Genomic DNA, 22,937 nt, shown 5'->3' on the forward strand with positions numbered 1-22,937 from the left:
TTTGTTCCAGTGATTTCTTCTCCGGGAACCGCTAGGACAGAAGTTCTAACTGGAATAGGTCCAGAAAGCAGTTCCTCAGAAGAGGTTTCATATCCAGATTCCCCAAAAATTATCATTCAGGCAAGAATGAGTGAGACAACAAACAGTCCAAAGATTGACTGCAACGGACCAATTCCAATAGACCTGGACAGCAGCAGACCAATGGGCCCTAGAAGTTGTCATACAGGGATATGACATCGAGTTCCATCACATCCTACTGGAAAGATTCCTAAGATCCCCACTAAGCAATCAGATAGAAAAAAAGACAAAGAACTCTCAACAGCATAAACCATTTATCTCAAATTCAAGCAATAGAAAAGGTATCTCCACAAGAAGAAGAACAGGGACTGTATTCAATATTATTTACTGTCCTGAAGAGAAATGGCTTTTGGAGAGCCATACTAGACCTCAATTAGTTGAACTAATTATTCAAGTATAATTAGTTGAATAATTAGTTGAACTAATTATTCAACTAATTATTCAGTCATATTCAAAATGTTTGACATGGAGATGTTCCAGTCCATAACTGAAGCCCTGCAGGAAGGAGAGTTTCTCTCATCCCTGGACCTCCAGGAAGTATATATGTACATCCTCATCAGACAGTGTCACAGAAAGTGTCTTCATTTTTGCATTGAGACATAGCATCTACAATTCAAGGCACATCCTTTCAGCCTTTCCTTGGCTCCCAGAGTCTTCTCCAAGATTCTAATCGTCCCAGTGTTAATTCTGAGGGAATGGAAAATTCATGTCCACCCTTTTTTAGATGACTTGTTGATAAGATCCCTGTCCATGTCGCAGGCAGTGATCAATACCAACATGGTTGTCAAGACATTATAAGAATTTGGTGTTATCATAAATTTTCAAAAGAGTTCCCTGGTTCCTTCACAGCATTTAGAGCATCTAGGGGTGATCATCAACACAGGACAGGCATGTTATTTACAATGGACACAAAGTTCCAAAAGACAGCAGACATGGCCCTTCAGGTAATCTAAAGCAAAACATCATCTCTGATGTTCTTAGCAAGCCTGATGCACCTTTTGATCTCTTGCCTAGAGACAGTTCAATGGGCATGGTTACACAATTCTAATAAGAATGGACAACATAGCAACCTGAGCATACATAAATGACCACAGGGGTTCCCAATCAATTCGTCTTCACTCAGCGGAACTAAGGGTGATAAAAATCATCTTGAAAGTCCCTCTTTCCTAAGATTTCCTTGCAGCTGTCAGTAGGCCTTGCCTTCACCATTCTGAGAGATTCTCATATATAATATTTAGCCTATATAATATATAATATTAGAAGCCTCTATCCTGGTACAGTTGTGAACATGAAGATTTTATGGTTCTTTTTCTAGTGCACAAACCACTAAAGTTTTAAAGAAGAAATGGCAAAAGGGAAACGATTTAGAAAATAAAATGGCAGTGGCAGTATCCTTCCCCTTCTTCATGATCTTGATAAGTGAAGATCTGTAAATTCTTTTCTGTATAATTATTTTCAATGATTTACCTATAAGAAAACCACAAAAAGATGAAATCTCTGCAGATTGCCAGTCATCAGTTGTGGTACCCATCTATAAAAATAAGGGCACTCACTTAGATCCTTCGAATTACAGGCCTGTTTGTTTGCTTTCTGTGTTGGGAAAATTGTATGCCATGCACTTGGAACTCAAATGGAAATCTTATATGGGTAATTGTAATATATTGAGACCTGAACAAATTTGCTTCAGGAAGGGTTATTCCGTGATTTGAAATGTGAGAATCTTGTTATATTTGGCTAAGAAATATTTGAATGGACTATATTCTGCCTTTTTCAGCTTGAAATCAGTATTTGATACTGTATGTTAAGAGAAGCTGTGGGCCAAGCTACCAAAGTATGCAATTTCAAAATGTTTACTGTATTTGATTCAGTTACTGTACACTAGCACAACTCTGTAGAACTGTAAAACTTTGGTCTTATAGCTGTCACTGGACTCAAACTGTTCTGCTGCTTCATCTGAATTTATCTGCTAGTTTTCTGTGGTTCTGCTACTGCTGATTTTTGTGTGTGTGTGAATACTCCCACAGTCAGCTATTAAGTATTAAGTAATATTTATACAATATGTACAACTTTAGAAATGGAAGGGGGGATGTAAAGCCAAATATGTTTTTCAGTTGCAAAGTGCTGATTCATTTGCACATACAGTATAATTAGGAAAGTCTTTAATCTGTAATGAGGAGCAATGTATTCTGCCACCATGCAATCAAAATATAACTACAGTTTTGAATGTTCAACGCAGGCCTTGTTAACCATTTTATCACTCTGAAATTGTTAATGTTAACAGGTCACAGTATGAGGTCATTAATCGATTCAACTAGCTTTGCTCAAAAAACAGTTCTAAATTAAACAAGGGCTTACATTAGAAACCTTAGATATTCAAGGGAGGTGGGGAAGACTTGACCCTCAAGTCTCTTTTGAAAGTGTGGTCCTGATACTGTCTTTAATTAGATGATGGCTTTGTTATATAATTGGAGACAAGGCTTACTGATTAATGATGGCATATCTGTGATTCATCAAATCGGCGATCTCTTGGACTTTCTCCTTCCTAGCTAATATGCTGTTCACTTTTAAAAAAAAAATTTTTTTTTGCTATTTCATTAGGTTTTGTCCTTCAGTGTGTTTGGGCCCTTAATTAGGAGTTGATGGCACTCCATAATTCACAAAGTGCCACTCAGAGCTGTGATGCTGTTGAAGCCAGAGCCACAAGCATAGTATCAGACTGGTGTGATGGTGAAGGTCACATACTGCTGATGCGGCCAGTTTAAAGAACAATTCGGCTCAGGTCCAAAATGTATGAATCAGCATTGAGCCAGCTTGGTGTAGTGGTTACGAATGGTGGTTTTTAATCTGGTCCAGTTCCTTGCTCCTTCCATGCAGCAGCTGGGTGATCTTGGGCTATTCAAAGTCATGTTACAGTTGTTCTCAGTAATGTCAGGATTCTCTCAGCCTCAGTATTCAATAATGTGTTGGTCTTAAAGGTGCCACCGGACTCTAAATCTGTTCTGTTGTGGGAAGAGGAAGGGTAAGCCACTTTGAGACTCCTTGGGTAGTGGATAGCAGGATATAAAAACCAACTCTTCTTCATTGTCATCTCCTTCTTCCTTCTACTTTTCAGCTTATCCAAACCATCCCTACTCATGATTTCTATATTTCTCATGCACTATACTTGGAGTATTTTTTTTAATTGCGTTTAACATAGTGTTTCACTTTTTAAAAATATTTTTGTTGTTTTAATCATTGTATTAATCACTAGTTTGGATGTGGTTATATTTAAAGGGATCCTAAATAATCGATTTAGCTGTGTGTATTTTAAGGAAGATCGGGAGTGTAAATATTGTATTGCAGAGCTTATGTGTCTGTTTAGAGAGACGCAGCAGAGGGTGAGCAATAAATTAGTACACTGGATCATGAAGATGTTTAACAAAATCAAGGACCATACAAGAACAACAAGCTATATTGACAAGGTTATTGTTTGTTTGGGTTTAACTCTGGGTGGAAACATAGTGAAGGAAGTAAATATGTCAGGATTGGAGATTAATGGACAAATGCATCCCCAATTGTGGAACTGCCACGAGTAATTAATTGAGACCCTGTGACTATATTCCATTAGTCTCCCCCCAAGCACTAGTTTACCAGCCTAACCTTCTAGGATAGAGTCTAAAGAATGGAAAGCTTGCAGTAGGTGATGTAATGTAAACCAGGATTACACAAGTTATCTACTCTTTTCTTCTTTGCTGTGTTGTCATTCCGCCTAGAGTTGATATGATTCTTTGAGCCACAACTACACTGAGTACAGTCCTAGCACTGGCACAAGGGAATGACTCTCTCACTGGAATAATTTATCTTCCTAGTTATGCCTGAGCTGTATTCCTTATCTAAGTAAAAAAAAAAAAACAAACAATAACTTACGGTACACATCTCTTCTTTTCTGTATAGTAGGGCAAGTTTATGGAATGTAGTGCAAACCAGAATGACTATGACCAGCTTCTACCTTTTCCCTCTGCCAAGAATTATTCGTTTTGCCAGAGTAGTTAAGACTGAGATCTGTAGGACTGAGCTTCCAGCAATTTCATCAGTCCAAGATCTTCTCACAGGAGCATAATGAAATAATAGCCACAGTGCAATTTATGTTGTGGCAAGAAAGTAAAACTGCTTCCTTCACCTGAAGGCAATGCTAAAGGGAGTGAAAAGGAAATGAATGACTCTCGTTTTGCAGCATAGAGGGTTGGCTCCTAACTGTTCTCTCTGATATGGCACTGGTTGGTTTAGTTACACATTGGGAAAGGACTAGACTTGTCATTTGTCACATGTTCTCCAGAAGGATTGGCAGCCATACATCAGCTGTTGTTTCCCACGGAGAAATTTCTGTGGAAATCCTGCAGAGCCCCATTTCTGGTCAGGACTCAGATTGAGATTCAGAGTACCTTTATTGGCATAAAATTGCAAAGCATAAAATGAAAATTTCAAACAATTCCAGATATAATATCCATCGTAAAAAGATTTTCATTTAAAATTGTCAGCAAAAACTTTGCTACTTTTATAATAGTTGCTGAGTCCCTCACATTTTGTATCATTTTAATCCAGTGTTTCTCATTAATACAGCCAAATTTCAATTTCTTAAGATAATTAGCCAACAGGCAATGATATACTTCAAACTTAGGATGCGCCAGAAGTATATGGCACAAAGTGTCAGGGACACTACATCCATATAAACAGTATCTCTCCTGAGGAGGGATCTTCAAAAATCTACCTCAGGTGACATTTGAGGGAAAGATGTTTAAGCAAGCTACTAGAAATGCTCTTCTTAACTGGTGTGTCTCCAAAATTTGGAGATACATGGGCATGGATTTGTATGCTAAGGGAATATCCTAGAAGCAGGGAGAACATACACTGTGGTTAGAGGAACCCAGAATCTGGGTATACTGATGTTCTAGTCTCTGTGATATTAGATTTAGTATAGTCCTTTTGTCTTGCATGCTAAGGGTTGAGATGTCCAGACCCGTATTTTGAAGTTTCTTTCACGTTTTGCTTAGCCAGTTGAAAGAATAAGGGTCACACAAAAGGTTAAATAACAAACTACCCATTTGAGCATGGAAATGAATTTTTAACAAGTATTTAAAGGACTGAAACCAAGCCCGGGCTTCTAGACTGTTGGCCTTCTGTTGGCCAAGTTCTGAGCCAAGTGTATGATTTGCCACACAGTTTGGGACTCCTAGGAGATTTCTGAAAAAGGAAGATTGGATGTTCTTTAATTTATTATTGAATGCATCCATCCATATTGGGATTCCATGAAGAATCTGAGGAATTATTTTGGCATTGGAGGTCAGGACTATTGTGCAGGGGAGGAGAGACTCTTGCCTTTCCCTTCAGTTTTCCTGATCTGAAATGGTTGTTTGTTTCAGCAAGCAGCTGCATGTGGAAAACGTGACAAATGTCACATGTAATTCGACTCTGTGCTCTGATTCTACAGACAGAGCAACAAGCAAAGTGGCTTCATTAAGAGCAATCCTAGACAGGTCTACTCAAAAGTAAATCTCATTCAATTGGCCTTACTCCCAGAAAAATATCCTCAGGTTGATTAGCAAAACTATCTACTAGGTAATGACAAATTGAAAATTGATGGTTGGAGAACAGGTAATTCACATCAGTAAAGTCCTATCACTATGTGGTAGTGTCATGAACCCCCCCCTAGGTTCCTGCCATCTTGGTGCCTGCATATTCTCACACTTCCCTGACTTCTCTGGCCAAGGCCATATAGCCATAAATGTGTCTCTTGAGAACCTCACTCCCTTCCTTTCCCAGCGGGGAGACAACCTCAATGAATGTATCAATCTTACTGTAAGTGTCCTTGCGGAGACAGCAAAGTCTCAACAATGTGCCAACCTCCCGATAAGGCTCCGGGCCATCTGGCCAGCCTGGGAATGCTTTCCCTTTTGTCACCTATGCTCGCTCTCCCGCCGAAACCTTTCGGTCCCCCCTCCCTTATTCACCGGACCCTATATCTACCCTTCATGGTGTCTCTGTACTTTGTTATTATCAAGATCTTTGCTTAGGAAGATCTTGGCCTGCTTTAGCGATCTGTGGACTTTGCCTAATAAAGCTCTCTTTGAAATCTGCAACTGACTGTTGGATTTCGGATGCGCCTTTACCTAGGACTCCACAGGCTGGGCTCAGCCTGATTCCTGACAAATTGATAATAACCAACCCTCCCTGTTAATCCTCCCGTTGGTGCGCCTCGCTACCCATGGCTGCGGCAGCCCCGGAGGACTCAGGGTCTGACATCGTGGAACAGTCCCCGGACGGGGGCCGTCGGCACCTGGTCATCCACGTCCCCATCGAGCAACGGGCGGAGGACGGCACGACCACGGTGCCCCTGGACGACTCGCCTGGCACAGGAGCCCGCGAAGTCCCCCCCGACGTCGGGGACCACCGACCCTTGCCATGCCCGAGCCCTGCGAAGGATACTGCAAGTGCGACGGGGAGATCGCCCCCCCCTTCCCTCGAGGAGGAGGAAGAGGACGAGGCTGCCCCCGAGGACCCCGAAGAACTGGAGCGGCTGGTCGAAATGGGCCGCCAAGTGGGGGTCGATTTCACCCGAGAAGGACGCCAACACCTGGTGCCCGCCGAGGAGCTGGAGAGCCTCATGCTGCGGGTGGGAGAGCAACGTCGGGAGAACGAAGCCCTTCGCCAGGCGCTGCGCGAGGCCGAAGAAGCCCGAGATCGCTGGAGCGCCCTCCCCGCCTCAGAGAAGGAGAAGAAGGGCCGTCTTTCCCTCCCCGCGTCCCTGGCCGGCGCCTCCGTTGCCCCGGGCATCCGAGCTGCTACGCGCCCCCCTGTGGGCCCCGGTGCCAAGCCCAAACTCCACAGCACCCCTTCCCTAGGGTACGGGACTCTCGAAACCCTGGGGGGAACAGCCACCACAGGCCTCCTCTCTACATTCGCCCCCCCCAGACGGCTGGCCTACTCGCGCCCGGCGGGCGCCATGACCTGGCTGGAGGAGGACGATGCCGACATCGAACCCGAGCCCCGGCTGGGGTCAGACCGGGTTCCCACTTTCGACGAACCCCCTCCCCAGGAACCCTGCCGCCAGCGGAGGGGAGCCTCACCATCACGTTCCCGGTCGGGGGCACCGGACCCAGGCACGTTTTTGTCGGGCCCTTGGGGAGAGGCCCCGACCCGGACCCCGACCCCCCCGGACGCGGCCCCTGCGCCCCAGGGAGGCCGCCGAGTGGGGGAGTGGGATCCACCAGCCATCCCGAGGAGGGGAACCTATGCCCCACTTGCCGGGAACACCCAGCCCCACCGGCCTCGACAGCCACCCCCAGCGGCCCCGCCACCCTCTCCGGTCCGCCAGCCGCCCCCGCGACAGCAGGACGACGCGGCCGCTCCCGGGGGACGCCACAACCATCTGGGCGGCCGGAAATTCAAGGTGAAGTTCGATGGTACCTCCGAGAGGCTCACCTATTTTTTGATTATGGTGGATGGTTTCTTAGCGGAGTGGGGGGACTCCTTCACGGACGAGGCCGACCTGGTCCGCACCCTGGGCTGCAACTTGGAGGGCAAAGCAATGGACTGGTGGGTCACGCAGTACGAGAGGGGGACGGCGGCAGCTACCTCCTTAGAATCCTTCAGGACCGCCCTACGAGAGGCTTTCCGGGACCCTTTTCGTGAAATAAAAGCCACGGAGGCCCTGGCCAAGCTGAAGCAGCGGGGCCGACCCCTGATGGACTATGTTATCGACTTCCGCGCCACGTCCGCCCGGATTACCACCATGAATGAAAATCAGATAATCACCGCCTTCCTGGACGGCCTAGACCGCCCCGTGGCCGACGGGATCTTCAACCGGGGTCCGCCCGAGGACGGGGACCTCCAGCAGTGGATAGAAGCCGCGGGGGTAATTGAGGCAAACCTAGCCCGGTACCGAGCCTACCAGCGCCGCCAGGAGGCTGCCCGCCTACTGCGCACTTCGAGAACAGAGAAGACTCCCAGCGCGCCCAAGCTGATCGCCGCCCCGCCCGCTCCCGCGCCGGTGCCCGATCGGGAAAAACGCAAGCAACTGGGACTCTGCCACGAGTGCGGGGGAAAGGGGCACTTCGCTTCTGTCTGCCCGACGCGTCTGGCCAAAGCCAAGACCCCCTCCCAACCGGAGAAAGGCAGGCCTCGCCCCTCCTCGGATCGTCCACGCCCGCCGGACAAGCCGGCCGGTAAATCAGGTGGGCCCCGGGCGCTTCTCGCCCCGGCTGCCCCTACTCAGGACGAGGAATTCTCGCCCCAGGCGAGCCCCGAATCGTCCCAGTCGGACGGGTCGGGAAACGAGGACGGTCCGCCTTGCCGGGCGCCCCTCGGCGGACCCTCCCAGTCGGCACACCGGCGCCCCCACGACGAATCCTACCCCCCATCCTCCTCCCGGCGATTCTAATCAACGAGGAAGCAGACACCCGGGTCGAAGTCCAAGTATGCGTGGACTCCGGGTGCTCGACCTCCCTAGTGGCCCCCGACATCGCTCAAGCCCTGGGGGCCCGGCAGGAGGATCTAGCCAAGCCGATCATCATGCGGCAGGTTGACGGTGGCCCGGTCGGGGGGGGGGCCATCCGTTACGCCACAAACGCCCTGGCCCTCAACCTGGGTCCTCACTGGGAGCGCATTTCGCTAACCATCGCCCCGGTAACTGGGTTCTCCATCCTGCTCGGCATGGACTGGATGGATCTCCACCGACCCGAGATCGACTGGGATGAAAAGCGCCTCGTCTTTTCCCACCCGAACTGCAAGCTGCACTTCTGGTACCGGGACCGACCAGAAGAACCCCCGGTCGCCATCGCGGGGACCGTAGTCCCATGGTCTGAGAGCCCCGCCACGCTCAACCCCTGGCTGCGAGCGATGGGTCTCTACCCCGGGAAAGATGAGGGAATCCCCGCCTGCTACCGAGACCTTGCTGAGGCATTCTCGGAGGAGGAGTGCAACCAACTCCCGCCGCACCGACCCACCGACTGCGCCATCGAGCTGGTCCCCGGGGCGAAACTTCCGAAGGCTAAACTCTACAACATGAGTCCAGCGGAACTTGGAGAACTTCGCTCCTTCGTGGACAAAAATCTGGCCCGCGGATTCATCCATCCAGCCACGTCCTCCATGGCGGCACCCGTCTTGTTTGCCAAGAAAAAGGACGGCACCCTCAGGCTCTGCACGGACTACCGAGCGATCAACGCCGTCTCCCGGGTCAACGCCTACCCCATCCCGCTCATCAAGGACTTGCTCAGCCGCCTAGGCGAGGGGCGCATCTTTACCAAATTGGACCTGAGGGACGCCTATTTCCGCGTCCGAGTGGCCGAGGGAGACGAATGGAAGACGGCCTTCAACACCCCCCTCGGACAATTCGAGTACCTCGTCATGCCGTTCGGTTTAAGCGGCTCTCCCGGCGTGTTCATGAATGTAATCAATGAAGTTTTGCATGACCTGCTGTACCGGGGGGTGGTGGTTTACCTGGATGATGTGTTGATTTACTCAAAGGACGAGGCGGAGCACACGGCGCTGGTGCGGGAGGTTTTGCGCCGCCTCGCCGACCACAAGCTATACGCAAAGCTTCCTAAATGTGAGTTTCACAAATCCCAAGTGGATTTCCTGGGTTACCGGGTCTCCGGGGAGGGAATTGGGATGGACCCCGCGAAGGTCCAGGCGGTTCTAGACTGGGAGGTCCCCCGTACCCGCCGCCAGCTCCAATCCTTCCTGGGGTTCGCCAACTTCTACCGGGATTTCCTCCCGGGGTTCTCCAAGGTCACCCTACCCCTTACTGATCTCCTAAAAACAAAGGGAAAGGGAGCTAGGGACGGCCGCCCCGGGGCGCCTCTCCCCTGGACCCAAGAGTGTACTCAAGCCTTTGAACACCTCAAGCGGTTGTTCACCTCGGAACCCATCCTGGCCCACCCCGAAACCGATCGGCCCTTCGTGGTGCAGGTAGATGCCTCGAACGAGGCCATTGGCGGGGTGCTCCTACAGCGGGGGGAAGGGGGTAGACTCCGGCCTTGTGCCTATCTCTCCCACAAATTCTCCCCGGCTGAGCGGAACTGGCCCATCTGGGAGAAGGAGGCTTCTGCGGTGAAAACCGCCCTCTCCACCTGGCGCCACTTCCTGGAGGGCTCCACCATCCCCTTCGAGGTCTGGACCGACCACAAAAACCTTGAGGCCCTTCGGAAGCCCCGCACCCTGAGTGCGAAACAAATTCGCTGGGCAGACTTCTTCTCGAGATTTGATTTCACTCTCGTTCACATCCCTGGGCGGAAGAATTTCATGGCAGACGCCCTCTCCCGCATGCACCCGGGTGAGCACCGCCCCCCCCGGGTCGACACAATCTTTACCCCCAAGCAGTTGGGCTTGCTGGCCCAAATCCGCAGTCAGACCAAGGCAGGGAAGCCCACACCGGACCCCACCCCGGGGCCTCCGGGGGCCCCCCCAGCGGTACCGCTGGCCGAGTTCCGGTCAGCCTTGGGCCCCGACCCCCAACTTGCCGACCTCCGCTCGCAGCTCCGTGCCCACGAGGGGGTCTGGTACAAGGGGGACCGTTTGTATGTTCCCGCGTCCTTGCGGAAAACGATTCTGGAACTTTGCCACGACAGTAAAGCCGCGGGGCACTTTGGCTTCCTGAAGACTTGGGGGCTGCTCCGTCGCCAATTCTGGTGGCCGGGGGCTCGCCGGGACGTAGGTAAATACGTCGCCGGTTGCCCCGTGTGCCTAGCGCACAAGAGGGGGGTGGGTAAACCCCAAGGACTCCTCAAGCCCCTGGAGGTCCCGGAGCGCCCCTGGGAGATCATCTCCATGGATTTCATCACGGACTTGCCCCTTAGCCAGGGGAAGACGGTGATTTGGGTGGTGGTGGATCAGTTCTCGAAGCAGGCGCATTTCGTCCCCTGCTCAGGCCTGCCCACCGCGCAGCGCCTGGCCGAACTGTTCGTATCCCACGTGGTACGACTCCACGGGTTCCCACGCAAGATTGTGAGCGACCGGGGGGCACAGTTCGTTGCTAAGTTTTGGGGGGCCCTGATGTCTTTGGCTGGGGTATCCCGTGGCCTCAGCTCTGCTTATCACCCCGCCACAAACGGGCAAACCGAAAGAGTGAACCAGGTCCTCGAGCAGTACCTCCGCTGCTTTCTGAACTACCACCAGGACGACTGGGTTTCCCTCCTGCCATTGGCGGAGTACGCCTACAACAATGCGCCCCATTCTAGCACAGGGAAATCCCCCTTCGAGGTGGTGCATGGCTACGCTTCGCCCCCTTTTCCTACGCTCACCAAGCCCCCAGGGGACCCAGCGGTCTCCCCACCGGGAGTCGACGAGTGGGCAACCCGAGTACGGGAGGCATGGGGGGAGGTAACGGAGTCTCTCACTAAGGCCAAGGCGGACTTTAAGCGCTGGGCGGATCGTAAACGGCAAAAGCCCCCTTCCTTTAGTGTGGGGGATGAGGTTTACATCTCCACTAAGCATCTCAAAAATCGGCGCCCTTGCAAGAAATTGAGCTACCAGTTTGTGGGTCCCTTTAAGGTGGTGCAAGTGCTAAATGAAGTCACGGTGCGGGTGGAATTGCCAAAGGCTTATCGCAAAGTTCACCCCGTTTTCCATGTGAGCTTGGTCAAAAAAGCCCCCCCTCCGGATGATTGGCACCCACAGTCACCACCTCCTCCCCCCATCATGATAGGGGAGGAGACCCACTACGAGTTGTCGGACATAGTCGATTCCCGCCTGTTCCGCAAACAGCTGCAATATTTGGTCTCTTGGAAAGGTTTCCCTGATTCTGACAACGAATGGGTTAACGCTGAGGACGTGGCCGCCCCCCTCCTGCTGCAAAAGTTCCACTCCAAGTTCCCCGACAAGCCCGGCCCCGATCCTAAGGCCGCGGGCGCCTGACCGGGGTGGGTAGGGGGGGCTTTAAGGGGAGGCGAGTGTCATGAACCCCCCCCTAGGTTCCTGCCATCTTGGTGCCTGCATATTCTCACACTTCCCTGACTTCTCTGGCCAAGGCCATATAGCCATAAATGTGTCTCTTGAGAACCTCACTCCCTTCCTTTCCCAGCGGGGGGACAACCTCAATGAATGTATCAATCTTACTGTAAGTGTCCTTGCGGAGACAGCAAAGTCTCAACAATGTGCCAACCTCCCGATAAGGCTCCGGGCCATCTGGCCAGCCTGGGAATGCTTTCCCTTTTGTCACCTATGCTCGCTCTCCCGCCGAAACCTTTCGGTCCCCCCTCCCTTATTCACCGGACCCTATATCTACCCTTCATGGTGTCTCTGTACTTTGTTATTATCAAGATCTTTGCTTAGGAAGATCTTGGCCTGCTTTAGCGATCTGTGGACTTTGCCTAATAAAGCTCTCTTTGAAATCTGCAACTGACTGTTGGATTTCGGATGCGCCTTTACCTAGGACTCCACAGGCTGGGCTCAGCCTGATTCCTGACAGGTAGAAGGTCACATTCTTCCAGATGTAGGCTATCCCCTTTGGACAACTGAGGCTGCAACTCAGCATCCTTATTGGTGTTAAATACCCTTAGTAGAACTGAGTCAACTTGCATAGCCTTGGGCTGTATAGTCCGCATTCTCCAAAGGAGGCAGAAATTGTAAGCCCTTAGAGAAAAAGTAATCCAATTACCTTGTGTTATAACAATCTCATAATTTCTTAATTTATTCCAGCCCTTATTTTTCTCTCTTGTGATCTTTTTTGGTTAGGAAGTTGTTACATAATTAAGTATTTTCTTTCTCCCAAATGTAAAATGTTATTTGGAAGGAGAAGTGGCAGTTTTTAACGTAGCATCTAAATTCTGCAACTCAGATAAATTAGGATGCTTAACAGAAGCAGAAAATGCGTATGCAAATAGGCAGACACTTTGTTTTAATCAAATGTGCTTTATTAACAGAAATTTCCCTAGGCAGCAGCATAAGTTAACAGCTATTCTGAGATACAGATACCCAGGACACCTTCCTTGCCTAGACATTTAACAATGGCCTTTTTGAATTTTGTAATAATTTTCCATTCAGAATACAAATGCCAAATATGAAGCAGCCATGGATACAGATGCCAGGATTCAGGTGGTAGCTCAAGATCTCCTAGGATGACAACAGATCTCCTGGTAATAGATTAGTTCATATGGAGAAAATGGCCACTTTGGAAGGTAGACTGTAGTCTATAGCATTATACCCCATTGACGTCCTTCTGTTCCTCACACACCATGCTCCTCAGGGTCCCCCCCCCCAAAAAAAGAAGTCACCAGGTATTTCCCAACCTAGAGCTGGCAACCCCAGCCATGGAAGACTTAAGCTTCCTGTATGAAACTTGGCCAACATCTTTTTTGTCATGTACATTATTGATAGCTACTTTTACCACAAATATAATCTCATCCTATGTTTTCATATCTCTATTCATGACCTTCTCCCAAGTCTTCCCTCTAGGCCAGAGGTGGCCAAACTGTGGCTCTCCACTTCTCCATGGACTATAATTACATGAGCTCCTGCCAGCACCATGCAAGACAAAAGCTCATCTAGTCCATGGATACCTGGAAAGCCACAGTTTGGCCACCTCTGTCCTAGGCTAACCCATTCTGTGCCTGGGGGCTGCCTTTTATTTCATGGGGGGGGGGAGTTGAAGAATACAGGTGACAGGGCAACCCTAGCTCTCTGTGCATGATATTGGACAGTAGAGCAGGAGCAGACACAAACATACAGGTTCCATGTCCGCACAGTCATCAGCTTGCGAGCATGATGGTCATTGGGATGCATCCCAAGAGTTGGCAATTACACATCTGCAGGAAGATGCACTTCTGCTGACTCCTGCTGTGTTGATTTCAGTGTTCCAGTGTCTGTAGAAGCCCTGTGTCCATTTAACTTCGGTGTATTTTTAGAAGGCAAAACATTTACTTTTGTCCTAAAATGGCCTTATGAACACACAATAAGCAGCCAGAACACAAGGCCTCTGTCTGTGTGTGTCTTGGCTCTTTTCTCCAGAGAAGCATCTGACTGCTGATCTGTAAATTAGTAGAGATGCTTGGATTCTTATTTAAATTTCATACTTCAGAATCCCAGGTGTTGTTACCAGATGCTTCAATGTTAAAAATATCTTTTTTTCCCTTTTATATTTGGTATGTAAAACTGGTAAAAGTTTTGATGACTTTGTAGAAATCTTGTAGGGAAAGCTTATCAACAGAAAATAATTTGGGACATACAACAATAATCTCACAAGAGCTGAGATCTAAGGAATCCCTTACAGAAAAGCTTTCCGTAAGCTTGAGATCTTTAGTTCTTGCTTTATGAACGAATGCCCATGTGGCAAAACAAAGTTGTAGCATGAATTACAGGGATCTCAGATGTCACTGTAAGATTACTCCAAAGAAGTGAATTTGGTAAAGTCATTGAACTACATATTGCCACATTATTGAAGTATTCCATTGAACTGTTTCTCTATCCACACACAAATGGACCACACACATACACTGTAAGGTCATTAGTTCCTTCAGCAAATTGATTGCTTTTTAAAAAAAAAAATTCCCCAAGACATTGACCTCATAATATTAAATTCTTGAGAGTCACCATCAGACTTTCATTTGGATTCCCCTTTGCTCTGAGATATCTTACAGACCCAAAGGTACTTTCCACACAGAGAAGTGTTTATGTGGTTTCCCCATTGGTGGTATGGCTGCACATACAGCAAAAATTGGGTTTCTGCACAGCAAGATTCCTGGCTCCAGTCCTACAGCAGCGGCCAGACCCCCTCCCCTCAGTCACCAGGAATTCGGCAATTTTATTTTTAAAAACTAGGCACTAGGGAATTATTTTAACAATAATTTTTTTATCTTCTGTGAATTCTCAGCTTTCCGTTTTCTGTAAGCTTTCAGTTTTCTTTTCCTTGTGAAGATATGCTTTTTCCTTTGCATCTTCACAAGGAAAAGAGATGGAGACTTACTGTTAAAAAAATAATTTAGAGAATCTGTTACAATGGTATATTGATATAATAACATTCTAGTGCATTTTTAAATTTAAAAAAATAGAAATCTCTCAATAGCATGGGGAGGAAATGGCTGCTGCAAGAACAGGGCAGGGAAAATTGTTCCCATGTGGCTGGGGAAATCTGAATTTCCCCATTCACAAAGCTTTCTTTTGGAGTCTTTCCCAGAACTTTAAAGCGAAGTAGGAATCAGAAAGATGAGAGAAAAGTCAGAGAAACCTCCGGAGGTACACAAATGTACCATGATGCTATTCGGAAGCAGGAAAAGCCTTACTTCCTGCATCATTGAACCCGGAACAGATAACCTGTATGGAAATGGTCAAAATCATTTAAAACTAATTTTAATTTTGTATATGTGATGTATTTTCTGCCATTTAAATAGTCCCTTTGACTTTTGTTTGATTAATTAGACCCATTCCACCCTTTGTTATTATTGATGCAGGTTGGGATCTGTAGGCTTTTCTTGGGTTTTCTGTTTGCTTGTGGCTATGTTAAATTCTAGGTTAGGGAGGGGACAAGAGAAAGCAAAAGTGTTAACCTTAAAAGGCCAGCTTTACAGCACCTTCTCAACCATCATTTTCTTTTTTTTTTAAGACCTCTCACCCATAAGATATGAGATGACACCATGTGATTCATTCAGCAAGATCTTTCTACCTCTTTGACAGCAAAAAGGAGCATCCTATGAGGAGATCAGCACATAGGAGGCTTCCTGGCAACCTCCAAGGCTCCTCACCAACGCATCAAAGCTGCGATAAGTTGACAGGTTCTTCAGTTTTTACTCCACACATTGTTTCTGAATTTCCTTATATTCAGTTACGGTTTTTTTTTTTTTTTTTTTTTGGTATGTTAGGTGATATATTGCATTTGCAAAACTTGGAGCTCAGCTCAAAGACGTCTCTTTTTTAAAAATGAAAACCAGTTCTTGAATTTAGTGCCACATGCGTATATAAATGTTTTTTATGTTGTTATTTTATCACATTGGTTCCTCCAAGTATCTTACTTGGAGGTTTCTATTTAATTCTTACTATAGCCCGGAGAGGTAGGTTAGGTTGAGAGAGAATGAATTTCCCCTAACCTATCAGTGAACTTCATGGGTGAGCAGGGATATCAACTCGGACCTTTTCCATACCCTTGACTTTTGATTTTCTTGGCAATTGATCCACAAGTGTTGGAATCGGTTTAGGAACAGTTCTTCTGCATATCTCCTCTCCCTGTGCATTTTCACAATTGTGGAAGCACTTTATTTTCTTCAGCATATGTTTTAGAAGAAGAGTTGATTTTTATACCCCACTCTTTACTAACTGAAAGAGTGTCAAAGACCTTTTCTGTACAAGGAACATCAGTGCCAGCCCCTTTTAGACACTCCATTGCCCCATTCCCTTTTTCACTGTGGGCAACAACAGGGTCTATCCCATGGGAGGCCCATGTGGAAGGGGAAGATTTGGGCCTTCCAGGCCTGGTTCTTCCTCCTCCTGTGGCATCCCAGAAGGGACAAAAATGCCCCAGTCAGCTCTGCGGCACTTCACAGTGCCTTGAAAGCCATTGGGGCATTTTTTAAAAAAAATTTAATGAAGGTGGGATTGTGCTCTAACACAATTCCACCTTCATGAAAATAACACAGACACGCGCTGGGGTGAAATGTGGCAAAATTTCTCTGCCCAGGCTGCCTCATGTGGAGGCAGTAATCCGGGGTGGACCAGGTCTGGTGGGGAAAATCTTCCCCTGTGAGAACCCAAGAAGCAGCGAGACTAATTGCTCTGTCACAGGGAACTGGAGGTGGCACGGTACAGCTGCCACCATGCAGAAAAGGTCAAAGTGGCTTACAATTGCCTTCCGTTTCTCTCCCCAAAACAACCTGTGAGGTAAGTGGGGCTAAAGAGAGCTCTGAGAGTTGTAACTAGCCCAAGGTTACCCAACTGTCTGCATGTGGTGAAGTGGGGAATCAAACTCAGTTCTCCAGACTAGAGGCCAGTTCCTAATCACTACACCAAACTGCCTGTCAGACTGAGGATTTTCAAGGGAGGGTACTGTCTTCATTGACATCATCATCAGTGGCATCATGGCACACCTTTCCCTTATTATTTAAAAAAAACAGCCTTAAAATATTAATGTTGTAATAATAGTTTAGGGAGGTGGGAGGGACAAAGAAAACCAATAGTAACCAAAGCACTATGGAGGCAGAACCATTGGTAAAATCCTTACCTGCTCTTGTTAACCTGCTGTTGTTTATAACCTGGATCAGAGGCTTGCTCTATCTTAGTTGTAACATTGAACATATAACTCTGATTTTGAGTGTGTGATCATTTGTAAGTGTGAAAAGAAGCATTAAGAGCCACAGCTGTTTGAGAGCTCTGGCAAAGACATCCCCCCTCCAGTAGTATATCAGTAGTATATACCTTGTGAATATTAAACAGAATTAATTTGACCTGAATAATCCATATTCTTTTCTCATTCAATTCAATCTGCTAGATATATCTTTAGCACAAAATACAATATCATCCAGAGATTTGTACACAATATCCCACCACTGCTTTCTGGAAATGTAGTATAATTGTTATAGAAAGCAGTGATTGCACAGAATTAGAATTCTTAGGTCCAGAGTAGCTTAGGGATTCCCTTTCTGTTTTTCTTGCTTGTTTGTTTTTAATGAAAAGGAACAACAAAGGATTAGCAGGTTGAGGGGCTTCTGAACCATTTTAATTCCTGCTGCTGGTCAAATAAATTGGTCCCACGTGCTTTACACCTTTGTAAAGAAAAAATACAGGGTACCTATATCTCCTTCTCTTTGATTGGAAAAGCAGCTTGGATTGGGGGAGGCGAGGTTTTTAGTAGAGCAGTGGTGAAAGGGGAAAAGATTAAGCATGTCTTCCACTCCTGATCATAAAATTCAAAAACAGCTTCTTCTTTTTTGCCAAAAAAAGGGGAAAGCAATGTAGAATTCCATATTCACATCTATTTTGGTCCTTGTAAAGGGTTAGTTCTAACATGATACTATACTTCATAGGTGAACTTTTGAAATTCATCCCATGTCAGTCCAAAAGCTTTTCTACTTAATAATTTAGCAGTTTAATAGCTTTTTGCATTCTTGCTGTAAGTATTGTAATTTCTGTTGAAGTTAAGTGATGCTTTAGCACTGACTGTAAACATTATAGATAATACAGTCATTTCCCTTGGCATTGTGGTCCTTTAGCTTGGATGTGAGAATTCAAAATGTAGCTTTTAAACTTGGAACAAATATACTGAGTGCTATACCACTAAATAATACAGCATTCTCAGCATGTAGGGTTCTTTCATTCCTGAAGTTACAAAACTGCCTTTGAAAATGAGGCTGCGTTCTTCCAACTTTATAGATGGCCAAACTCAGGCTGAAATTCTTCATTTTGTCCAAGCTAAGTTCAGAAATTATAAAGGTGAACTGAGACTCTCAGATAAGTACCTGGGCTGATTCTGCACTTTTTTCCCTGGTGAATGCAGATCTATTTGCTGAATTCAGATCTATTTGAACCCGAGTCTTTGTCCCTCCCCTCCCCCAACTTGAAACAGAAGCCCATCTGCACTTGAGCACGATGCTGCTTGCCTCTTTCCTAAAGGGGTGAGCGGTTGGGAAGGGGGGGGGAAGCTGGAAAATCTTGCAACCAGGAAATAGGAAATCTTTGAACTGGCACCCAGCCAATCAGGGACAGGCTGCTTCTCTACCTCAGCAGGGAGGATATTATTCCGGCAAAACACATATCTGGGGTTTTTCTCCACTCCAGGATATCACGGGAGAAAGGTAGGGTCACCATGGCTCAATCAGATTGGTTGCAGATGGAAAATTTAAATCGCCCAAAATCAAAATGTAATTCACATTCAGTGTAGACAGCAGGGATTTAATCGACCTGGGATTGGAATAAAAGCTCCATGCAGATTCAGCCCAGGTTTGTTGCGCACTATACTCCTGCCATTTCTCAAGTAAGAGAACATTTGAATTCCACAGACGACATTGACATGCACCAAAATAGCAGTGGTACAGATTTCTCCATGGAATTTCACACATTATAGAAATTAAATTAGCATAAACGTCTCTTTATATTAAAGTAAGATTAAATACAACTTGGAGAATGTGCAGATTTCTGAGCTTCCGAACTTAAAGAAATTGAATGTAAAGATGAATGGTTCTGCCGTCATCATCAAACTGAACCATAGCTCATAATGAAGAAGAAAAAGAACACTTATTTTTTCTTTTTTGCAAAATCTTATGCATGACCATTTGAGTCTGCCTTCTTTTTACATTCAGTGTTAATTGAGGAGAAGCTATTTGGATATTTAAATTTCTCATTAAATTAATTTAAAGGTAAAATTAAATTCAGTTCCTTTTCTGTTCCATGTAGTTACATTGTTTTCATTAATATGATCTATATGAAAGTATATTCTGATTGTATAATGTAACTTTACTGGAAAATTTAAAATGAAACCATAGAAATTAGGGTTGAGTGCTTCAGCATGGTTTGGCCACCTCGGCGATCACCGAAGCCCAAGGCGGCGCTTAGGAGGGCAGCGCCGCAGAGAGGAGGGGTGGCAGTGGCAGGGGCACACTAGCCAGCAGCCGCACGCTGGTGCAGCTCTGCGCCTACATCCAGCTATTGCACCGCTGCCATCCTAAGCTCCTGCCCCTAGCATGTGCAAAATCTAATTGCAGTATAAGTTGATAAAAATACTAAAGCAAAAGTCAATTGGGGAGGCATTAAAGAATGAAAGTCCCATTTGTGCCATGAGACCCAGAAATATTTGGCTTCCTAATGAGTGTCTTCCTCCAGCACAAATGCTTCCACTATTAAATAGTCTAATTTGGCTTTAAAGATATACAGAATCTTTTCTTGCAGGGTTCGTTAACCACAAGAATGCTTGTTTAATTTGTCGCTGCTGCTGAAGTATTACTGTAAATCTTATTAATGTTTTTATTACTGTAAAAAGAAGAAAGTAATTAAGTTTTATTACAGTTGTTCTAGAAAAGCCGTGCTGAAAGAAGCTCTCACAAGAATTGTCACGTTAGATCTGCGTTACATTGGTTCTCTTAAAAGTCATGGATATGACTGTCCTACTGGCGCTAACTGGAAGTGCCAAGGAAATCTCCTGTACACTAATTAAACAATAATATTTTCTGTTGTACTTCACAGTGACGCTGCATTTATGGGCATGTTTCATCTGACTTTTCTTTTTCTTTTTCTAATTTTCAGGAACCTGTTTTTTAAAAAAGAAAACTTTGTCATGAGAAAGTCCACACATTAACGTGTTTTCAGATGACATCACCGAAGAGAGTGAGGTTGTGATTTTGTTGCCTGAAAACTTTTGCCACCACTGCTGGGTAAATGAGAAGCGGCCGTGTGATTATGCTGACATCCCAGCATGCATTTGGTAGACCTGTGGTTAACTCGTTCCCTCTCCATGTGTCTGCTCCTACAAAGCTTTGTCCTCATGATACTGTGCTTTCATTCTGCCAGTATGTGTCCCAAAGGTTGCCTTTGTTCCCATTCTGGAGGTCTAAATGTCAGCTGCAGCAATGCAAATCTCAAGGAAATACCCAGAGATCTTCCTCCCGAAACAGTCTTACTTTATTTAGACTCCAATCAGATCACGTCCATCCCAAATGAAATTTTCAAGGACCTGCACCAACTGAAAGTCCTAAACTTATCCAAAAACATTATTGAATTTATAGACGAACACTCGTTCAAGGGAGTGGCGGAAACCTTGCAGATGCTGGACTTGTCCGACAACCGGATCAAGAGCGTGCACAAGAACGCATTCAACAACTTAAAAGCTCGAGCCAGAATCGCGAACAATCCTTGGCACTGTGACTGCACTTTGCAACAGGTCCTGAGGAGCATGGCTTCCAACCATGAAACAGCCAATAGTGTCATATGTAAGACTTCAGAATTAGATGAACACGCGGGGAGGCCATTCCTTAATGCTGCTGATGCTGACCTCTGTAACCTTCCTAAAAAGACTACTGATTATGCCATGCTGGTCACCATGTTTGGCTGGTTCACCATGGTGATATCCTACGTTGTTTATTACGTGCGGCAAAATCAAGAAGATGCACGCAGGCACCTTGAGTACTTGAAATCCCTGCCAAGCAGGCAAAAGAAACCCGAGGAAGCAGATGATATTAGCACTGTGGTATAGGGCCAGTAATTCCATGACTGGCTTTGACAGGAATTTAAATGAGGGTAGCACGAACGCAAGATGTTTACTTCTAACATTCGTTGTAAACGTATAAGACTTTCCCCCCCATTCAACTGAATTACACCGCTGTCAAAACTTTCTAACAAAAGATTTCTGTTTGGGGGGGGGGAGGTAATTACAGTACACATTTATTGTTTCTTTGGTGGTATTCTAAACCAAGTAAACTAATATGTAAACATTAGTTTAGACCCATTCCACTCTTTAATAATGAAATTTATTTTTTTAGTTTAAAAAAATAAAAGCTTAACTATGAAACATGGAAGTACAAGACTAATTTTTTGAACAGAAGGCTTCCTGATGAGTTAAAACTTTGCCTGTGTGTGTACAAGAGAGACAGAGCATTAAGCTATAGTCAGGTAATCCAGAAATATGGGATTGGATAAGGCCAGCTCTTTCACTCAGTCTTACCAAATTCCCCTCATATACTGCAGCCCCTGTCCCACGTGGCTTTTGTACATGGAGGTCTTATGACTTTCAGAGAAGACATTTTTGCCAGTCAAAGGGAACCCATCTGTCCTTTTTGAGAAGCAGAAAAACTGGTTGGATCCTAACCGTGGCTCAGAATAAAATGATTAATACAGAGGTTATTCATTCTGCAAAATGCTAACATTCTAAGTTTATTTGTTTCTGGCAAAATAAGTTTTCAGCTCACATGATTGTGAAGAAACTTTGAAAGCATACTCTAAGGAGCCTCCAGGAATAAGTATTCTGCTGCAGTTATTTAAAAACCTCACCATTGCTCTTCCTGGTTTCCAGAGAGCCTACCTTCTGAAGATATAATGAAACTGGAGGTTGTACTATTGTGCTGGTCCATGTAAGCATAGGGAATCAGAGCCACAATTGGCATTTTAACTCTAGTAAGGGTAGTGTATACAAATTGCATAAACTCTACATCAATTCTGAAAGGCATTATTCATGTATTATTCAGAGTATACCCTTTCAAAGTACTCAAAAATGGTGCCCCAGACCTTTCCCTGCAATATTTTAAGGAGCACATATCAAATCATGTGCAAATGGTGCTCTTCAGCTACAGTGATACTTATTAATTTTGGATGCAGGTACCCCACAATAGAATATAAAGTGTCATATATGAAGTGGCCCATACTTGAAATGTTGTTATATCTACATTAAGTTTCTTCCTGTGTATGACAAGGAAAGCTTTTCCTGCATAAGTTTCTTTAAAAAGAGCATTGGCCAAGCATGTACTAAAAGCCCCTACATTCCACTAAATTTGGGAGGGGGGTTTTACCCAGTCAAAGTCTGTCTTTTTTCTATACCCCATTTATGTCAGATATCTTCTTTTACCACATTCTGGCTTTCAAAATCCATAGCCATATTTTGAATTGTGCTAAAATATCTGTTAAATAAAACTGAGCCTAAATACATCTGAGTGTAGAATTTGGGGGCACCTTGGTATAAACCTTTTCATTGAGACTCATAATACATACAGCTGTATTTACATCTGTGAGATGCATAGATAGTGGTAGAAAACCAACTCATAGGATATAAAATCAGTAAATAGTTTGAAAACAAAACTGACAGTCTGCTCACAATTTAAAATTTGTGGTTATCTGTGTTTGCCCATATCCAGATCCCAAAATAAAAGCCATGTGATACCCTTCCTTAAGAATGACCAGCATAATAGAAAATTATGTGCTAG

At 45.8% G+C, this 22,937-nt stretch overlaps 1 protein-coding gene across 4 annotated transcripts in view; it reads left to right on the plus strand.

Annotated features, from left to right (window-relative positions):
* LRRC3B (leucine rich repeat containing 3B) overlaps positions 1 to 21,532 on the plus strand; it is a 117,229-nt gene extending 95,697 nt beyond the window's left edge. For 3 of the 4 annotated variants that reach the window (XM_077302561.1, XM_077302562.1, XM_077302560.1), the window contains 2 exons: positions 15,650 to 15,818; positions 20,272 to 21,532. In XM_077302561.1, coding sequence (XP_077158676.1) covers positions 20,441 to 21,217 — 777 coding nt within the window. In that variant the 5' untranslated portion in view covers positions 15,650 to 15,818; positions 20,272 to 20,440 and the 3' untranslated portion in view covers positions 21,218 to 21,532. The remainder of the gene's footprint in view (positions 1 to 15,649; positions 15,819 to 20,271) is intronic. The other variant, XM_077302563.1, reaches the window with a different exon arrangement.
* The last annotated feature ends 1,405 nt before the right edge of the window (positions 21,533 to 22,937 follow it).

This window comes from Paroedura picta, chromosome 11 (genome assembly GCF_049243985.1).
Source record: "Paroedura picta isolate Pp20150507F chromosome 11, Ppicta_v3.0, whole genome shotgun sequence".
Classification (NCBI taxonomy): Eukaryota; Metazoa; Chordata; class Lepidosauria; order Squamata; family Gekkonidae; genus Paroedura; species Paroedura picta.